This window comes from Accipiter gentilis, chromosome 6 (genome assembly GCF_929443795.1).
Source record: "Accipiter gentilis chromosome 6, bAccGen1.1, whole genome shotgun sequence".
Classification (NCBI taxonomy): Eukaryota; Metazoa; Chordata; class Aves; order Accipitriformes; family Accipitridae; genus Astur; species Astur gentilis.
Genome location: NC_064885.1, coordinates 16,458,022 through 16,478,160, shown reverse-complemented (window position 1 = coordinate 16,478,160; position 20,139 = coordinate 16,458,022). Strand labels below are relative to the sequence as shown.

Here is a 20,139-nt window from a genome sequence, read left to right as displayed (position 1 = left end):
CTAAGTAAAGCACCACCATTTTCTACACAGCTGAGGAACAACCCTCAATTCTTCATTCTAAATATCACTGTTGGCATTTCACCTGTAGTACCTCTTCCAGTACCCAGGACTCACTATGTCCATCCCCTCTGTGTCATCCTGAGACAAAGCACTTGCTGAGGGCTGTTGCCACCACAACATTTCCCTTGCGCTGCTGTCCTCTCATGCACCTAAATCCAATGTCAGTCCATGAGAAGGTAATGGTCTGACTGTGTGGCAGTGAAGGAGGAGGAGAGAGTGAGGCTCTTGTCAAAATAATTAGGCCAATCTACCAGCCCAACCTACCTTCATTGTCATCTTTAGACTTGCCATTTTTATTTCTACAAGCCTAGAGATAATAGGGAAATAAAAGTACAAATGTAGTATTAACTAGGATAAAATCTTGCATTATCTGTTCATTAGCACATTATACTGCCCAGAAAATATCTTAATCTCCATTGAAGATGTTCAGATTTGCTACTTTCTTTACTTTTTCAAGATCATCGCATTGTTCTGTCAGTGCTGCAGTAATCAGCTGGCTGCTGGTCCTAATTTCTGCATTTATGGAAGGGACTGAAGCACTGATTTTCCTGATCTTGGGTGGAGGAACAATTGTGCAGGACTGAAATGATGGAAATAACAGGTTCAGTTTGAAACAGGAAATTCCATGGACATCCATCTGCTGCACTATTTGGGTGCTTGGCTTATGAGTACAGGCATTTTATAGATCAATTCTCTCATAATTCTTGTGCTAGAGTAAGCAGGTGAACAAAAACTTGTTTTAGTTTGAGTTTTCTAACCATTGCACCATCAAATATCACATATTAGTGTCACTGATGTATGACATTTTTATTGGTATCAAGAATAAAAGATCGAATAAAGTGGCTTTATTCGAAATTTATTCTTCCCACTTCAGCCAGATGAGATGTTCTTGGTGCAGTCTTCACATGCTTTTTGAAAGGACTGTCTAATATCTAATTGTAGGTTAAAAATACATCATATAAATGTGAGTAGTTACACACAGCACTAGAGGTTCTGAGGATCTATTCCAAAAATTACATATACATACATCTAGGAAGCATATATTATGTATGTAAGTTCACATGCAGAGTTCCCACAGGTACTGTGCAGGCAGGGACTTTGGAGGTTGTTTGTGAAAATAAGGTATAAGCAGGTAGAAGAAGAGGAGTCTGAGGTATTCATATGGAGTTACTGTCAGGAAAACATTGAGGATAAAGCTTTAGCATTTTAATTTCATTCCTAAATTTAAATAAATATGAGACTAATGCAGGGCTTGTATTTACATGGCAAGACACTGTACTGTACTAAAATTCACTAATGAGCATTAGGCATAAACAGACAAAGAACAGTTTGAAACACATGGCACAGTTAATGATATTGCTACATATTTTAGACTGTGTTATCTGGGTTTCTACTACAAAACGCTTTGATCTAATTCAAAGAAGTTCTGAGGACTCACAGCTACAATTGAACATGCTAGGAGATGTCTTTATGTCAGGAGCTTTACAACCCTCTGAATTGTTTTTTTAAACCAAGGCTCCTATTTCTCTCAGATTGGCCATTCAAAATTAGAAGTAAAAATATTGCTTGTTAAGATCACGTCATTCACCATTTTAATGAATGAGAGAGTAAGGTCATTAAGAGTGCCTTATAATTTTGTCTCTTTCTAATATTTGAGCACTTGTCTTTGCAATTTTAATTGTTATTTTAGTATGATTGAAATGTGTGTGATTTGGTTAAATTTGATAGGGTTTTTTGCTGCAGGGGAATATTTTTTATGAAGTTTAGGTAAGAGGTTATTTGATGACAGCTCCTCGACACTTACGTTACTGGCTTTATATGGTTCAGTCTGAGTGGTAAGACAAGTCCCAAGAGAACAGAAGTGCTTGTTCTTCACAATAACACAGAATAAATATGTACAAATGGATTTAAATTTGATACTACTGACTTCTTATCTTGGCGGAGAGATTCAGGATGGAGCATTATTGCCTTGATATTTTGGATAATCTGGAATTGGCTTACAAATCAGGTGACCAGGGAGATTAAAGATAATCTTTTTCACTGAAGGGGAAAAAAGCATTTTCTAATGCAGGGAGGGGGGCAGTCCCACTGAAATGCAATATTGCTTGAAGTGAGAACAGAAAGAGCAGACTTGGAGAGGAGTTAAACTTAAATGAACTGAATGTTCACATCCCTGCTCCAGTCTTGCAATAATCTTTAGAAGATGGGAGTGTATGAAACTGTATGGGATATATGAATCTGTAGTAAAATTTCCATTACATCTATCAGAAGGCAGGTTTTACCACTAGAAAAAGGGTAAGTTTATAAGATTAATAAAAGGGCAGTACTGACTTTCTGATAAGATCTCAACTGTAAACTTGAGTAAAGCAAAGTTTGTGGGGAGGGGCATTCAGTTGATTAGAATATTAATGTGGAGTTGAAGTGGGGATGGAGAATGACACAAACTTTCAATCACACAAGCCTTTCTTTAGGTTTTGACCTTAAATACTTAGAAATAGTCCTTTCTCATTCTCCTGGTTTCGTCTGGGTTAGAGTTGATTGTCTTCCTAGTAGCTGGTGCAGTGCTATGTTTTGAGTTCAGTATGTGAAGAATGTTGATAACACTGATGTTTTCAGTTGTTGCTAAGTAATGTTTAGTCTAAAGTCAAGGATTTTTCAGCTTCTCATCCCCAGCCAGCGAGAAAGCTGGAGGGGCGCAAGAAGTTGGGAGGGGACACAGCCAGGGCAGCTGACCCAAACTAGCCAAAGGGGTATTCCATACCATGTGATGTCACATCTAGTATATAAACTGGTGGGAGAGGGGAGCAGAGGGGATCACTGCTCGGGGATTAACTGGGTGTCGATTGGTGGGTGGTGAGCAATCACACTGTGCATCATTTGTATATTCCAATCCTTTTATTATTACTGCTGTCATTTTATTAGTATTATCATTATTAGTTTCTTCTTTTCTGTTCTGTTAAACCATTCTTATCTCAACACACGAGTTTTACTTCTTTTCCTGATTTTCTCCCCATCCCTCTGGGTTGGGGGGGAGTGAGTGAGCGGCTGCATGGTGCTTAGTTGCTGGCTGGAGTTAAACCATGACACTCATCCTTTCCCCCTACTTCCCAACCCAGGACACAAGGAAAAGAATTGAGTCTTGATGCACATTTTAGACTATACAGAGCTAATACTGCAAGTCTAGAACAGTTACAATGAAGTCTTTGAAAAAGTGGTTTCGTGCCAACAGCCTTCTTCGTTTATTGAAGAATAATTTGTTGGTTTTGTTTAGTCTCCATTGGCTTGAAGTAGAAAGTGTTTAGCTTAAAAACTTAGACCATGATGGCTACAACAACATCAAAATAAATTAAATAAGGAGACTTTTAATACTTAATATTTTCATTTTCTTGTTCTTCAGGACAGTGGTGATTATCCACTTACGATGCCTGGGCCACAGTGGAAGAAGTTTCGATCCAACTTCTGCGAGTTCATTGGAGTGCTCATTCGACAGTGTCAGTATAGCATCATTTATGATGAATACATGATGGACACAGTGATCTCTCTTCTGACTGGTTTGTCAGATTCCCAGGTCCGAGCTTTCAGGCACACCAGTACATTAGCTGGTAAGTAAGCTAGCGCGGAGAAGAGTTTTTTCAAAGGAGTTGCTACTATTTAGCCACTTTGAGGATTACTCCTAATTTTGATTGAGGTTGAATTTGACCAGCACTGAGAACTCCGGAAAGCTTGATCAAATCCAAGTACCATATATGGTATAACTATACTTAAAATACACTTTTTTGTTTGGAAAGGAGTATGCTGAGCCATTTAATCTCAGAGATTCCTGTCATACCCAGGGCTTCCAGTGATCCTGTGAATCAAAAGTGGCATGCTTATGTCTTGTATTTTGTTATTAGTTGTTCGTTTGTTGTATAGAATGTCTTCATAATTTTGTATTTTAGAGTACAAATTTATTCTAAGTAAGTGTCAAGAAAATTGTATTATCAAAGAATTTCAGTCCACTGAAAAATAAAATCTGTGCCTTCACTCTTGAGAAGCATTAAGTTTGGGAGCACTGTGCCATAGTTGTATGTCTCACTGTTTTCTACCTTAGCCGCAATGCACCTTCCAACACACCTGCCTACATCTGAGGAAAGCACTGGTTATATCATTAGATGGAAATAGGCTTTTCTAGAACGTATTTCATTGGCCCTATATGAGATATCTCTCATAAGATAGGTGAATTGCTCTCTAGGATTAACTGGTTTTCTCCAATTGCAAAGCAGTACTAGGATGGCTAGCTTGGATGTAGGTGTCTAAAACTTATTATGTCAGGTGATATCTTTCTGCTCATCTCATGTGCTGAAATACATCTTATAGGAAGATTCTTCTTCCTAGACTGTTCATAGATCATGCCAAATATTTGAAGCCTTTATAGGAGACATTTGTCATAATTGGAATATTTCTACTGCCAATATTTGTTTTTTATTAGTTAGTCTTTCCACAATCAGTCTCTTATAATTTTGTTCAGATTTCCAAGTGTAATAGCCAGTGTCCAACAGATTCAATCAGAATTTGTTTCAAATTTCATCTTGTGCTATGAATCGATAAGAGGCAGATTTCCAATGATACTGAAAAACCAAATCCAGATTTGATTGGAGTTTGATTTTAAAATTGAAAACCAAAACCTTCAACTCACAGTGGCTGAACTCTTTTGGAAACCTATCCCCTTGCATTCTTCACCTTACTCAGTAACAGGATGGTGGAAACATGAGTTATGTAGATGTAAATTTCCAGGTTTAGAGTTTGGCTCTACCTATTCAGTATTCAAAGATAAACACTACTTGAGCTGCAGATAACCTGCTGGAAATCTGTACCTATTATTTAAGCTGAGATGGAAACTGTATTCCTTTCCAGCTGATACTATCTTCAATTCCAGGTGATGTTGATTTGCTATTTGCTTAGATTGTGGTTGATTGTTTCACAGGAGAGAGATTATGGAGTGAGGTATGCACTCCGGTCTCTTTTATTGATTGGTTCATCCTTGTGGAGGACAGATGTTTGGAAAGTATGAGAGGCTTGAAGGAAAAGACAGGAAACAGCACCATACATTAGAGAAGTTATGCAAGACCTCTGCTATGTGGAAGAAATAGTTGCCATCATTTGAAATGGATTATGTAGCTAGAAACTTCAAGCAAGGATAAGCAAATGTAAAGCCAAGGTTCATCACAGCTAGCTTTGGTTATTTAAGCCACTGATGGCTTCTCGCATTAGATATACATGTGTCTAGTGCTTACATTAGGAATAGGAGCTGCCAAAGATCCCCAGCGTTTTCCAGTGATAATACATGCCATTTATTTATTTGTTTGTTTGTTTGTTTTAACAAGCTTGAGATCTTTGTTTTGATTCTGCAAATTTCCTTCAAGCTACTCGTCGCACATTTAATGAAGTTGCTATCCTGCAGAGCAGAGGTCAGCATGATGCCATGGAGCTCAGTCTTGATAAAGTTCATGAAGATCTACATTTAGAATTGCATTTATTCTTGAAGGAGTGTTTTTGAAAACTTTGTTTTCAGTTTTCCTCTGTGCTAACCAATTTGTATGAGAAATGATTCACTATAGTAAGAAACTTATAAGGCAAGAAGTATATGTAGGTGCTTCTAGAGTTACCAGCTTTGAGCAATAGCAAGATAAGACAGAGCTACCATAAGAGTAGCTTCACTTCTTCATTTGTATAGTTGGTTTTCTACCTTGAAGACAATGCTGCGTATTTAGTCAGTGAGGATGTGATAGGTTCTTAGGTTATTTTGCTGTTTTTTCAGTATTGTAAAACGTGATGTGCCATGTCTCCACACAGAACATGGGAAAGACCTTTATTAATGTTTTTGTAAACATAAATTAAGACAGAAAAATATACATGAAAAATATTATATCCAGCATGTGTGAAAATGCATATAAAGGGGTACATAAAGTTCTAATTGTATTTTTATACAACTATACACTTTACTTCAGAGCAGTGTCAGACTTACTTTCAGAGAAACAGTGCAGTGGTCCCTTGTAAATTGAGTAATCTTCAGTAGCTATTGGTTAAGAGTTACCCATAGCATGGAGGCATCTACAATGATACTTAATGTTTCTTAGTAGAGAAATGTATGTAATTCCACAGTAACAAGCTTTGTGGTGTACACTGATCCTGCAGATTCATATGCTTGCTCACTGACCTATGCATTCAGAACTTGCATAATTTTCTGGAGAAGATGACAAAGAACATTGCCGGGAGCTCAATGCGGTATACACACTCTCTTTTCTGATCTTTAGATCAGCCAAGTGACCTGAGTATTGCTTGGGTGGGAAGGGCCTTTCCATATGGCTTTGTGTCAGGGTCAAGTTGTTTTCTGTGAGTATGGATCTGCTGAGGCAATATTTTTTAACTGTGACTACAGGTAAAGAGTCATATTCTGTCTTCTGCCTTTGCAGCTATGAAGCTTATGACTGCTCTTGTGAATGTTGCCTTAAACCTGAGCATTCATCAGGATAATACACAGAGGCAGTATGAAGCTGAGAGAAACAAAATGATTGGCAAAAGAGCTAATGAAAGATTGGAACTGCTGCTTCAGAAAAGAAAAGAGGCAAGTGAAAAGATGAATTTTTTTCCTGATTCATGTGTATTCCCTCCAACAGGAAGTCCAGGGTGGTTTGTAACTTGAGTACCATAGTAAGAAACAAAAGATTAGTTCTGCAGTTGTGTTTGTGTGATCTCAAGCATATTACTGTGGCTACATTTTTAAATCTTGTATTAAGACATTCAGTTGAGTTTGTGTGCTGTTCTGCACGCACAGGGTAATTTCTATTCTCAGGCTTGTGTATATGACTAGGCAGGAAGAAAATCAGTCTCAAGTTGTAAGTAGTAAATATTTTGGTTATGGAAGAAGACTTTCAAAACAGGATCACATGTAGTCCCTCACTGCACTGCCCATTTCTCCCTTTGATCACTGCAATTATTACCTAGTTTCTCATTAGTACTTCTTTTTGTAGCTTCTTTCAAGAAACACTGTAGTAGGGGCTATAGCACCTGCTCTCAGGGAGAAGAAGCTAGGGAGACATTAAAGTCGCTTTTAATAAGTATGAGTCTGGCATTAGGTGAGCAAAATCATCGGGAGGTTGCTGTAATCGTCCCTAAGTAAATTATTATATCCCAGGAAATTCAGTTTTAGAGTTGTACTTAAAAGAAATGTGAAGATGACAAGTAAAAAATGAATACATATACATCCAAACAGCCATAATCTGTAAAGATGCCATGTAAAATTTGTAAGATTGATTGAAAAATTGGAGTATATATGACTTAGATTCAAAGTTTTAATGTTAATATATTAGGTTTTAATATATGTCCTCCACCACTGTTTTACTCCATGGCAGGTTAAGGATGTCTGGGTGCTTTATCTGCATGCACCTTGGATTCTTTTAGGTATAACTTTGACTCAGATTTGCTTGACTTTATAGCCTTTGTCTGGGGATAATTACAATTAACGTATTTGTATTTTTATTTTACCCCTACAATCCATAACACAATTTTATTTGGCTTTCATAATTCTTAAAAATCATGCATTAATGTAAAAAGCAAGAACAATCTCTCCTGCCCAAACTTTATGGAAAACATTTTAATTTAAATATTAAATTCAATGTCAGCCTTAGAGCATTTTAAAAAGGAAAATTGCTTTGTTACAATAGCTGGAGAACAGTTCCTATTCCAGATTTATTGATTGTTGCTTTGAATTTTCAGAGAAGGAAAAAGTCACTAATTACACTGATTAACTGGGTTTAGTATCTCTGTGTCGATGGACATCCTCTATACTCATTCCTTCAGCTGTTCTTTTCAATGTCTTTTGGAGATGCAATATATAATTTGAAGCAATGATACCCAGGCTAGCATGGAGCTGTGAAACCCTGAAAGAAGAATGAGCATTTTGCAAATCTTAACTTTTGATATGTCTGTGCAGTCTCTCTCAGATCACTACTCACTAAAACTAATCAAAATGTTGTATAGGAGTAAGCCAGGGAAGACTGGTGGTGATTAAGTCCTCAGATACATGGTGTTAAGCATATAGAGGGCTCTGTATAGAAGGTGTTTATTTGGTTTAGATGGCATAATGGTTCTGTGAATTTACAATAGTATCCTGTGCTGGCACTTTCTTAGTTTATGCTTTTGATGTAGTGCCATCATAATAAACCCTCATGGGCACATACATGGGCATGTGTTTATATTCATGAAGTTATATAGGGACAGTTCGCAAGCTAAGTGTGGCAAATTAATCTGAAGTAGAAGAGATGGAACACTGTCTCCAAAGTGTTTCATTCTCATGTCATCTTCGACATACCTAATGTGACAGCAGTGCGTGAATTTCTGTTCTCATCAATGAGATTTTCAACTAAACTGTGTGACTTATGTAACAATCCACCACAAAATAGAGGAAGTTGTGTTTTAGTTGCTGCCAGTAGTAATTCAAATTTTGTGTTTGTCATACATGTCTTTTTGAGCTTCTCAAAATGCTTGCAGACTCAAGAAGAGAACGTTTCCCTTATTTTTACTTAGGTTTAAGGGGGGGGTGCTAAATCACTTTTGCATTGGTAAGAGCAGGAATCCTGAGACACGAATGCACTCTCAAGATGCCTGAAGTTAAGCGCTCAAATTCAGGTACATGATCTAGAAAAACTGAAAGTGTAAAAGGCAATTAAAGTTTTAGAGAAAATTCATATTTTTCAAAGAATTGTTAATTCATTACTGAAACTAAGATACATTTGAAAATTGTATCTTTTCAATGTTAGCACGCAAAAGTAAAAGGGATCTCACACGGGCCTGCTGAATCTCTTGATTCTCCTTCTCCACTACTGTTGCCCCAGCACCTGGATCCCCATATCAGTTATAGAGCTGATAACTTACCATGTTTATAGTGAGCTGCAAATTCCCTGTAGAAAAGCAGGAAAAGAAGGAGGAAGCCACCCAGGCTGTACCCTCATCTATGCCACTTAGTCTTGTATGGTGCTGCTCAACTTCTCATTCAAAGAAATGTCAAAGTACACTTTTCTTCAGTATCCTAACCTTCTTGTGGCTCATAAAGTTCAGTCTCTCCTACCTGTCTTCTGTGGTGTGTTTTTATATTAATGTTTCATATCCAAAGTTCTCCAGGAGCTTCCTCTTTCCCTTTCAGGGCCTCATTAGATTTTGCCGAGGCTTCTTGGTTCATCCCCACCCTCATTTTACTCCGCAGTCTGTGCTAGGTTGTCTCTAGCCCCGTGTTTTTGTGGATATTTGCCTGCCTTTAGCCTGTGAAGTCAACCAACTGAGGACTGATTAGAATGTCACACTCCTTTTTGAGTTATGCATTCCTGAACATGCATTTAGTCTGTGCATATTTGGGTTGAGCTGATGCTAAAAATAGTGCTTGTCCCAGAAGCCATGTCTAAATATGCTTGTTTTGTGTACCAGGCCTTTAATACATGCAGAGGTGGTGTGCACCCGACTTCTCCCTTTGTACATAGTCCCTTATACTATGAAATTAATTTCTTTGGCAGATGTTTGACAATTTAGTGAAGAACCCTCAATACCTCAGTTTCCCCACATGCAAAATGGAGACAGCAGCTCCTTACATTTTAGGAAACTGGGAGACCTCATTTACTGAGTTTTGCAAGCTATTTTAGATCTCATCTAGAAGATACTGTAGAAATATTTATAAACATAGCTGGAAAAATATAAACCCCTAGGTGAAAGTGTTTATGAGCTCATGCTATGCAGGAAGTTGAAACAGCTGATCGTAATTCTGCCTCTGGCTTTAAGATGTTTTATCTGTTAAATATGTATGTCCATGATTATACGGGTTTTATTATTTTATGCACTCTGTACTAGCAAGGTTCTGTTGTGGTTTTCATACTGAAAATGTGGAAAAATTTGCATTCACACGTGTTGTGGTATTCTGCTTTGACGTTAAGAAACACCTTGATGGAAGAACGATGGCTTTGAGTGTAGTAGTAGTTCTGCTTCAAAAGTTGTATGAAATTAGTGTCATCTTATTTAGCAAAACTGCATTTTGGTGTAATTAATTCATACTTATTTAGTTTAGTACAAAAGCTGACAGTATGAGAATAGTTTAATTGATTCCAAGATGTTCTTTAGGATGTGTTAACATATTCATTGACACAAAGTAAGCTTTCCATAGTACTTAGAAAATGTGCTCATACTACACAGGAAATATTAAGTTTTTTATAAAAACACTCTTATTTATAAAAAACGTGCTTATAACACCTTTTTAATTTGGGTTTGGTTTGGTTTTTTGCAATCTAAGGCCTGGATGTCAGGTGTGCTCCAATGTTAAGCACACATGCCCTGATTCTGGAAAGCTTCCTGGTTCAGAAATTAAGCTATCATGGGCGCTGAAGTTAAAGCAACTGACACTCATACTTAAGATTGAGAACATCTTTAAGTATTTCCCTTAAATAGGACATTGAATTTTTCGGAGGGGATTCCTGATCTGTAACCAGCTTAATTTCTGCAGCTGTCATTCACTTACAGTTCTATTTAACTATGAATACAGGACTGCTGACAGTACTGAACACATAGTCTCTACTTTTCTAAATTTCAGTAGCAAAAAAATGGTGATGACCACTTCAAAGGACTAATTTGAAAATAAATTAATTGATGTTTGTAGAGAATGTTGACTTTCTTCCATTAAGGCATTGCACATATATATGTATATATATGTATGTATGTTCACGGAATATAGGCATGTGCTGGAGAAGTAGAAAATGGTGAATCTACTAATACCTCGAAGTGCTCTTCCATGGTCTTCTAATGTTTCCCAATAAGGAATTGTAGAATATCAAATTATAATAAGCAGTGATCTTTTATTTATTTTTGTTTTGCTTTTTTTTCCAGCTACAAGAAAACCAAGATGAAATTGAAAATATGATGAACTCTATTTTTAAGGGTATATTTGTTCATAGATACCGGTAAGAAAATGCATGCTACAGTAGACTCTGCTAACAAAGTATGATCAAAAATAATGTCAAGGGCGATTTCTGTGTTGATTTTTGTTCTGATGTAATATTCTAGATGCCACAAAAGCAGTATCAAAAATACTGAAGTTATGAAAGAAAATATACGTTTAACCGCTATTCATTGCACAGTAGACAATCCACACAACTTTATTGTAATTCAGTAAAACAGCTTTAAAGACTTGTGGGAGACACGGAATTTGAATCTTTGTGTTTTGAAAAGAAACATTGTCCAAGGTGGGAGCACAAACATGACATATCTTAAGAATAATCATATGATCACTGCATATCATAAGAGGGCAGTTTTGGTTACTGACGACCTCTACTCTGCATTTCCTTTTGTAGGTCTTAGGTGTAAACAGCAAATTTCTGATGTTTGCACCATATATGCTTTAGCCACAGCTACAACTTTACTTTAGGCTTTTTCCTCCTTAAATTACATAAAGGCAATCAAAAGCCTTGATTCCAGTTAACATGTATTTTTCATTTGTGAATTGTTTTGGATGTTTGTAGCAAGAACGTTAAAAAGTAGTTGTGGTGTTAGCACATCACAAAGGGGTTTTTTAATAGTTAATATGCTATGTCTTGTGAATACAAAACCACAGCACGTTGTATATATTCGTGTGTGTGTCAGTGTGCACATGCGTGCGCTTCTGTTTATTTTAGAATTGCACAAAGCATTGGATTTGGAGTGGTGCATGCTATTTTGGAGTGTGGTTTATCAGAGAGCAGTAACCTTAAAATAGATTTAGGGTTGTTTTGCATCACAAGATACATCAGAGCATCTGCAGCATCTTGGTGCAACCAGCTCGTTAAATGTTAATTGACTTATGAAGTCAAAAGATAAAATTCAAGGATACTAAACTATGCAATTAACCTTTCAGATTTAAATTGTGGTTTAAAACTTTATCATTTATGAAATCTTTTAGACAAACGGCAGAAAACAAGACGGTGTATGAGAAGAGGGTTAGAAGGTGAAGAGGAACCCATAGTTCAGTTGGGCAGAGGGATTATTGTAATTACGGAGAAAAGCATGCAGGAAACTTGGAAGGGGCTCGTGCTAAGAAATATGTGAGTGTGAACAACACAGTGGAGTTGAAGTATGTATCTTCAGTAACCAAGCATGATACTTGAAAGAAAATTTATAGTTTATGGTCAGTAAGCCTTGAGCTACTTGGCAATGGAAGAATACGTATACAGAGTCAACAGCCAAATTAGGATATTAGCTCAGTATAGCACTCAGACGATTTTGGTATGACAGCAGTTTTTATGGCATGTAGGTAATGAAGCTGAAGAAAATAAATGCAAGGAGTGTTTCCATTTTGTCCCTTCAGAATTTAGTGGATTTTATCAAACAAGAAGTCACTTTAAAATATTTTCCTGGTAGCTCATGCTCTTGTGTGGGGTTGGAAAAAGACTCTACCTTTTGATGGTCTGCATGCTGTTTCTTTTTTTTTTCTTTCTTTCTTTTTAAATCCTCCTTTTGTAATCGAGGTTTCTTTTCATGCCTCCTGCCACCATTAGTAAAAGCCTGATTTTGCTGATATTGCTGTAACAAAGGAGAGGTCAAATAAATAAACTCTGATTATCCATGCCCTGAAAAAAGATGCCCAGGCTGACACTGTTAGGCCACTGAAGAATTTGCTGATATTAGTCAAGTAGTGGTGTGCTCTGAGCAAGGTGGGTGGCACCGCTTCTGTGCTGTTCAGAGAGGGTCAGAAGAAGTAACTTCTTCCAAGTCTGCCCCCAAGAGCCACTTCTGTGAGGACTCATCATCTCTTTGGCTTCCTTAAGTTCTGTGAAGCTCCTAAAACAGTCTGTTACAACATGTACTCGAATGTGAGTAATCTGCAGACAACAGATACCATAGATTCAAATTTCTGCAGTCACAGCTGTGCGAGAACATATAGGGGGAAAAAAATACCTGTATTAAAACCAGCTGATTGATGAGAAAACCAGGGCTGAAGTGGGGAGAAAAAAGCAAATTATTTCCAACTTTTATTTGCTTCCATAATGTTTCTGAAGCATTCCTTCTCTCAAATAGTTCAAATTATTTATAAAGTTGACATCATTTTACAGTCCTTAGACCATGCACAAGTGGTAATGATTTCAAAAGAATGTTATTTTAATTATTCCCAGAGAATAAATCCCTTTCCATAATATGATTCAGACTCTGCCACAGTGATTCATGCTTAGTGACCTTTGTAATTTAAATAGCAAGTCCTTGATCTAAATAAAAAGCCACCAAAAACTGTTTCACTCAGAATGTAGCTGTCTTCATACTAGTAAGCTAGTGTTGCAGTGAGGTTACATCTTCTTTCTGTAGATTGGCTTCCAATTTACTGGAATATTTCAATGCTCCCTTCTCACATTAAAAAATAATAATTGCAGAAATAGCTAAACAATTTTCTAGGTGTAAAGTTAGTCTAGTGTTAACAGCAGATGTAGTCAAAAATTGAGGTATTCTTAATAAACATGCAGATGTTCCTACCTCATTGCATATTTCCGTATCTCTTTCATGAATCACTTTTTCTGACTGTTTTTATGTTGCTTTATAACACATTTAGTTGTTTATTGATTATTTTTTTATCATGTCTTAAACTGAGAGTTAACATAAAAGGGGAGACTTAAGAGTAAATTCAGTTAGAGTCAAGTTGCTGAGCTCATGTTGGTGAGTATAGAACCAGTGGAGGTGGTGACTGTGGTAAATAGCACTGCAAGGCCACGAGGGTAATCAGACTCTGGAACAGGTTGTCCAAAGAGGCTGTAGAATATCAGTCCTTGGGAATACTCAAAAATTGATTGTACAAGGCATGTGTAGGGGCTTGGATATGGTGATGTTCAGAAATCCTAATCTCAAAATAACCAGTTGTGTGTCTCTATGAGTAATACTTTTGTTATGTAGTAATGAGATACTATATACTGGTAGGTCAGGGATCTTAAAAGTAACCTTTTTTTTTGTCTGAAGTTAAACAAGCTGAAAATTGCTTGCTGGGTACCTGCATATTAAAAAAAAAAAAAGGAGGGAAGGCCTATTTCTTCAATTGTTGTATCTGCATATCAGAGATTACTTTGAATCTGATATGATTGCCACATAGCTTCTCAGATGTAACAAGTATTTATAAAATGTTCATCACTCTCAACCGTCACCTGAGATGTCAATATTTTGGTTTTGCTACTTCCTTGCTTTTGACTTAGCAATGTGCATCCAGACACATTTCCCTTTCAGAGGGCAAGATTCAGAGAATTCTTATGTGAGTCCTACTTCATAATACCTTTTTGTTTTGAATGCTCGAAGAACTATGCTCCAGGTGTGAATGTCCAGCAAAACACAACTATTACAGTTTTAACTTCTGGCAGACCTGAATGGGGATCCTCAGACTGATGGGCATGATGGTTTTGCGAATTTATGCAATGCAGTGAGCCTGTCCCAAGGTATTATTTTGGCAGTACTGATAGTTAATGTAAAACTTCCCAAATCTAGATACCATCTTTATGGAGAAGATGCTTCTGTCTCCTTTCACGGTGCTCCTTTCCCTCCTACTGAGTAAATAGGATGGTGGTGACAAGTTACATGCGAGTTCCACTCTGGGAAACAAGAGTGTTGCATGAAAAATGTGAGAGGGGATATTAGATGGAAGTCTGGTGAGACTGCGACGAGCAAAAACCAGTCAGTACAGGGAAATGAAAATCCAAACAAAACCATAGAAAAATCCTTTTCCCTCCCCCATAAACGTGTTATCCCAAGGAGGTGAAACATATATCTTAGGTAGCAAGAAAATTCATTACATTTTTACGTATATTGAAAAAACAGATAGAAACTACTGAGACTGTAATAGGCATGAAAAAAAAGAGAAAGGCAAAAAGTTACATCTTTGTACTTAAATGAGTTTGACCTTAATACTAAGTTTAAAAACACATACTGTTCCCTTTCCCACAAAGCCATGTACCATACTTCATATAAGCAAAAGTGTTAGTATGATGAGTCTTTGAGAAACACTGGTTTTAGGGATACGTAGAGCTACATCTTGAAATTCAAGTCATGCCTTCAAACAATACAATTCCTTGGTCTGGCAAGAACGTTGGATAATCAGCTTAGTAACACATTATTGAAATAGCTATTTAAGTAGCACTCTGTAGAATTACTTAGAAATGCGAGTGCTGCTTACCACCCCCTCCCATGAGTGGGATATGCAGCGAGCATTCACCACTGTGAATTTTGGAATTGGGCTCTGCACACTTATTTTTCTTACCCTTCTTCCCTTATGGGGTCCTAATTCAGGTCCAGAGATGAGAGAGTGGTAGAAAAGACATTTTCTCTACATACTCAAAATGTTTCAAAATATCAAGCAGCCCCAGAGACAGGCATAGTTTGGCCCAACTGGCAATGGTATGTTATTGTAGAGCTGCAGCATTTCATGTCCCTTGACTGGGAATTTGAGATTCCATCTCAAAGAATGCCAAAGGCAGGTGGGTAACCCTCGTTTCTGTCTTTGTGTCCTGGTTTCAGCTGGGATAGAGTTAACTGTCTTCCTAGTAGCTGGTACTGTGCTATGTTTTGTTCAGTATGTGGAGAATGTTGATAACACTAATGTTTTCAGTTGTTGCTCAGTAGTGTTTAGACTAAAGTCAAGGATGTTTCAGCTTCTCATGCCCAGCCAGTGAGAAAGCTGGAGGGGCACAAGAAGTTGGCACAGGACACAGCCAGGGCAGCTGACCCAAACTGGCCAATGGTGTATTCCATACCATGGGACATCCCATCTAGTATGGGAACTGGGAAGTGGGGGGCAGGGAATCACCGCTTGGGGACTGGCTGGGTGTTGGTTGGCGGGTGGTGAGCAGTTGCCCTGCGCATCATTTGTACATTCCAATCCTTTTATTATTGCTGTTGTCATTTTATTAGTGTTATCATTATTAGTTTCTTCTTTTCTGTTCTATTAAACTGTTCTTATTTCAACCCACGAGTTTTACTTCTTTTTCCTGATTTTCTCCCCCATCCCGCTGGATGCGAGGGGAGTGAGTGAGAGGCTGCATGGTGCTTAGTTGCTGGCTGGGGTTAAACCACGGCACTTTGTTAGAAAGTTTTCTCATAGACTAACTCTTATCTAAATCCATTGACTAAAACATATTTTTTTTCTGTTCATATCCAATTTGCATGTTGAGTAATATCATGTTCTTCTGAAGGTTATCTGTAGTTCTCTCTATCTTAAGAGCAAGATGTGAGAGGCAACAACTCCCAATTGTTATATCAGGCATGCAAACATACAATAAAGAGTGTAGCCAGGCATTCTTTAGGAGCTTCCAAGAAGTCTTGAAGCAGTTACTGCTCTGCTAGTCATCTCCATCACTTGCCTTGGGTGTTTTCCCTGAACACTGGTAATGCTTTAAGGATTTATGCATCCACTTCAGTGTATATCAGCCAGGTTAGCTTAAATTGCTTTCAGTTTTGGTCTTGATTAATCTAAATGAGTTTGTGGTCAGACAACAGACTGAGAGAACCCAAGAGCTGGAACTGGCAACCACTTCAGCAAGACCCTGAAGAGCATACCAGTCTCCACCTGACATATCCCAATTATCCTTTATAGACTCTATGTTTCAGGTTCCTAATTACTTTTGGCCTTAATCAGAATACATGAGTGTAATTTAGCATGAAATATATGCTAAAATGGCACTGTTTCAGAGAAACAATCAACTAGTAAAGCCTATTTCCTGACACTGTTTGCTATGGTTTGTCCTAGGTTTTATGGGCCTGCCTTGTAAACCCAAAATTTTAAAAGGAACCAGTGAATTTCTTACCTGATCCCTTTTTGTCAAATCTCTTTATGAAGCTGCATCATGCAGGGTCTTTTTACTAAGAGTAGGAATATAGGTTGTGAATTTTGCTGCAAATAGTTTGCTAAGTGTTTCCTATTCACTGCATAGAAATTACTTTGTAGTTTGCTGAAAAGAAGATTAAATATATTTTATGTCTAATATTTGTAGATCCAGCATTAGTTTTGGATTCCATGCTGGACTAGATTCTGTTCATTTCTAGAAGCATTTGGCAAGTAATACAAACTTATGTCGCTAATTTATAATTACTTCCAATGCTGGTATGATTATTATTTTTGTGTTCTTGTGTCATCTACAAATAGTGTATATTTTCAAAAACAAATTTCTAGTGACTATGACAAGAAGCTAAAATATATTTAAGTGTGTAAAAATTGTAAGAAAAGAATTATAGTTTAATAACAAGCAATTGATCACATGCATAGCAAAGTTATAAAGGCTTTTTGGCTATATTGCATTTTATACAGCATCATATGGGCATGGAATATGTGTTAGTGATTCCTGCAAGAAGAGGAATTCTTATCAGTAATACAGTGGTGGTGGAGTGGGAAATTGGTATCTCACAAATTGTCCTGCCTTTCCAGCAACTTGAGTCTGTTTGCTAGTCTCACATGTCTTATGCATGATTCTTTCACATTTTCAATTATACTAAAGATGTTAAATTTTTATTATACTAAATCGTGTAATTATTTGAATAGATTTGTTCTTTCTTTTCTCTTTTTTTTAGGGGGTGGGGTGGGGTTTTTTGTTAATTATAAATAGCAGCTTGGAGTGAGTGTTTGTCCATAGTGCCTAGGGGTCCCTGAGAAGCTTTTCAATCAAGAATCAGTTTTTCACTGTCTGTCTAGGGCAGCTTGAATGCATTCTTACAGAAAAGATAAATTTTCTTGGTTTTTTTGGCTGGCTGTGCTGCATGATTAAATAGCTGTTGACACTTGGGTTCTTTTTGGGATTGCCATTAAATCCTTCCAAAATGCTTCACAGTTAGTAAATTTATAAGGTGGTGAAATAACCTACTTGGATGTGAGGACTAAAGCTATCATCCCCTAGTGGAAGTGTCTTCATGGATACTTTTTGTTGCTGCGTATGTGGCTCCCCCTCTTTTTCTTGAGATACATACTTACCGATCCTTTAGATCGTTCTTTAAGTCTTGCATTCTGATTCCTTCCGCCTATATTTTGTTTTAAAAATAGTTTAAAAATAGTTCCATATAAGAGAATTGCTAATATAGTTTAGCGTGAAGTAATATACAACTTCATAGTTTTAATTAAACCTTGTCTTCATTGTGGCTGCATTCCCCTTAATGAATACCATTTTTATAGTGCCAACCCTTGAATGGAATATTTTACCACATTCATCCTTACAGTATCTAAAACCTGTTTGAGAAATTCCTGGTAGGAACAGCTTCTTTAATGTCCTACTCTTCTTGTAATGCAGCTTGTCTACATTGTGGACTGACATTTACCTTGGTTTTGAGGTTATAGAGTCTTTAGGGAGTTTGACAGACCAGTTTTAATGATTCTGTTTGGAAGTTGATAGAATCAATGTGTTTCATGTAGACGAAGAGAGACAATGATAGTGGTTTGATGGCATTCCTACAAATTTTCCCCTCACATTCATACATTAGCTTTAAATGCATGTTTTATGCTGTTATGTCAGTACAGTTTCCTCCCTATAATTTGAAATTGAATGGGAAAAACAGAGACTTCACTGTAGAAGTTTCACATCTAGTCGTGTAATACTGTGATTGATTGCCATGTTTATGTAGGAACTGTGGTTTTCACCTTGGTATCTGGAAGATCATATACAGTACAATGGCTCCTACTGAGGTGGACCAGTCTGAAGGATCTTGAACATAAGATTGAGTGCATTTTACATATATTTTGTAAAATTGAAGACTTTAGGAAAAATATAGTTTCTCTTATTTTGCAATTATTCTCTTGCTTGAAGCTTGGAATTTCCACACACACCCCACCCCACCCCCATAAATTAGATTTCATTTGGGGGCTCTGTTTGTGCTGGTTTAGAATTAAATTTATGTTTATTGCTTTTCCAAAAAGATTTTTTAATAAAAATACAGAACAAGAGTCTCTATTATAAGCAAGGCCGGTGTTTGCAAAGCACCAGACTTTACCTTCTTCTGTACAGTAGCTCTTTATGTTCCTCTTTCATTACAGCTGAAATTTTGAACTGTGAAGCAGTGCCAGCTGGAGTGGCACAAGTGATTTCTCATAGTAACAGATGTCTCAGAGATGAAATTACTAAAGGGCCAGATGGCCCCAGTCCCTTTTTTCATTGTTTAGCCATCGTTCATTATTAGTAAATATGCCATGCTCTATGTCAGTCATGCAGGAAAGTGCCAATCAGATTGAAATAATTTCCATCCCTGATCTCCTTAGGTGATCTCTCCAGACAGTTTCCTGCTGCCCATCCTCAATAAGCAGCTGATAAGTCTGCCTGAGATCTGTCTTTGCCTCTTTCATCACTTGCCACAGTCACAATGTAGCAAAAAGCAAGAAAACTGGAAGAAACTCATGTTGAAATGTAAACATTCTCCTGGGTTTTGTTATAGGGACTTTCATGCGGTGCATGAAACAAGATCTGTTTATGTACCAAATCCCATTCTGCCCCTCTGGTGGGCTCCTTTGGTTAAACCAAAGAACTATTTCCACCTTGCAATTTTTCTACACCTCTAGCTGGAGAGAGTCAAGCCTGCTAAGCAAATGTTGGTGATGATGTTTCAGAGATGATTGTCTAGAGGAGGTTTGTAGCTTCAATTCATAATTCTGTTTGAAAAGAGGGAGGTAAAAGATGGAGTAAGAGACTAAAGCAAACTAGGGTGAGGATTTTTTGAGATAATGGAAATACCATATCTGAATGTAGAAATATTGAAATTTTTAGATAGATCAATGAGTTCAAGGACGTAAAGGAACAGAAGGTCAGTGAGACAGCAGTAAGAACAGTGACAGGCCCTACATAGTGAAGTTCATCAAAAGTAAAAGTAAAATTTTACAGCTAGGGCAATGGGAATGAGAAGTAAATGATATGTGTCTGTAATCTGGTTAATACTTTTCTTTTTTCCTATTAGTGATGCTATTGCTGAGATTAGAGCTGTCTGTATTGAAGAAATTGGTGTCTGGATGAAAATGTACAGTGATGCCTTCCTGAATGATAGTTATTTAAAATATGTTGGTTGGACACTACATGACAGGGTAAGTACTGTGTATTA

The 20,139-nt window shown here is 37.2% G+C and overlaps 1 protein-coding gene across 11 annotated transcripts in view; it reads left to right on the top strand.

Moving 5' to 3' along the window:
* The window catches only part of STAG1 (stromal antigen 1), a 203,965-nt gene that overhangs the window by 109,976 nt on the left and 73,850 nt on the right, over positions 1 to 20,139 (top strand). For all 11 annotated transcript variants that reach the window (XM_049803267.1, XM_049803268.1, XM_049803266.1 and 8 more), the window contains 4 exons: positions 3,458 to 3,662; positions 6,513 to 6,664; positions 10,963 to 11,036; positions 19,999 to 20,122. In XM_049803267.1, coding sequence (XP_049659224.1) covers positions 3,458 to 3,662; positions 6,513 to 6,664; positions 10,963 to 11,036; positions 19,999 to 20,122 — 555 coding nt within the window. The remainder of the gene's footprint in view (positions 1 to 3,457; positions 3,663 to 6,512; positions 6,665 to 10,962; positions 11,037 to 19,998; positions 20,123 to 20,139) is intronic.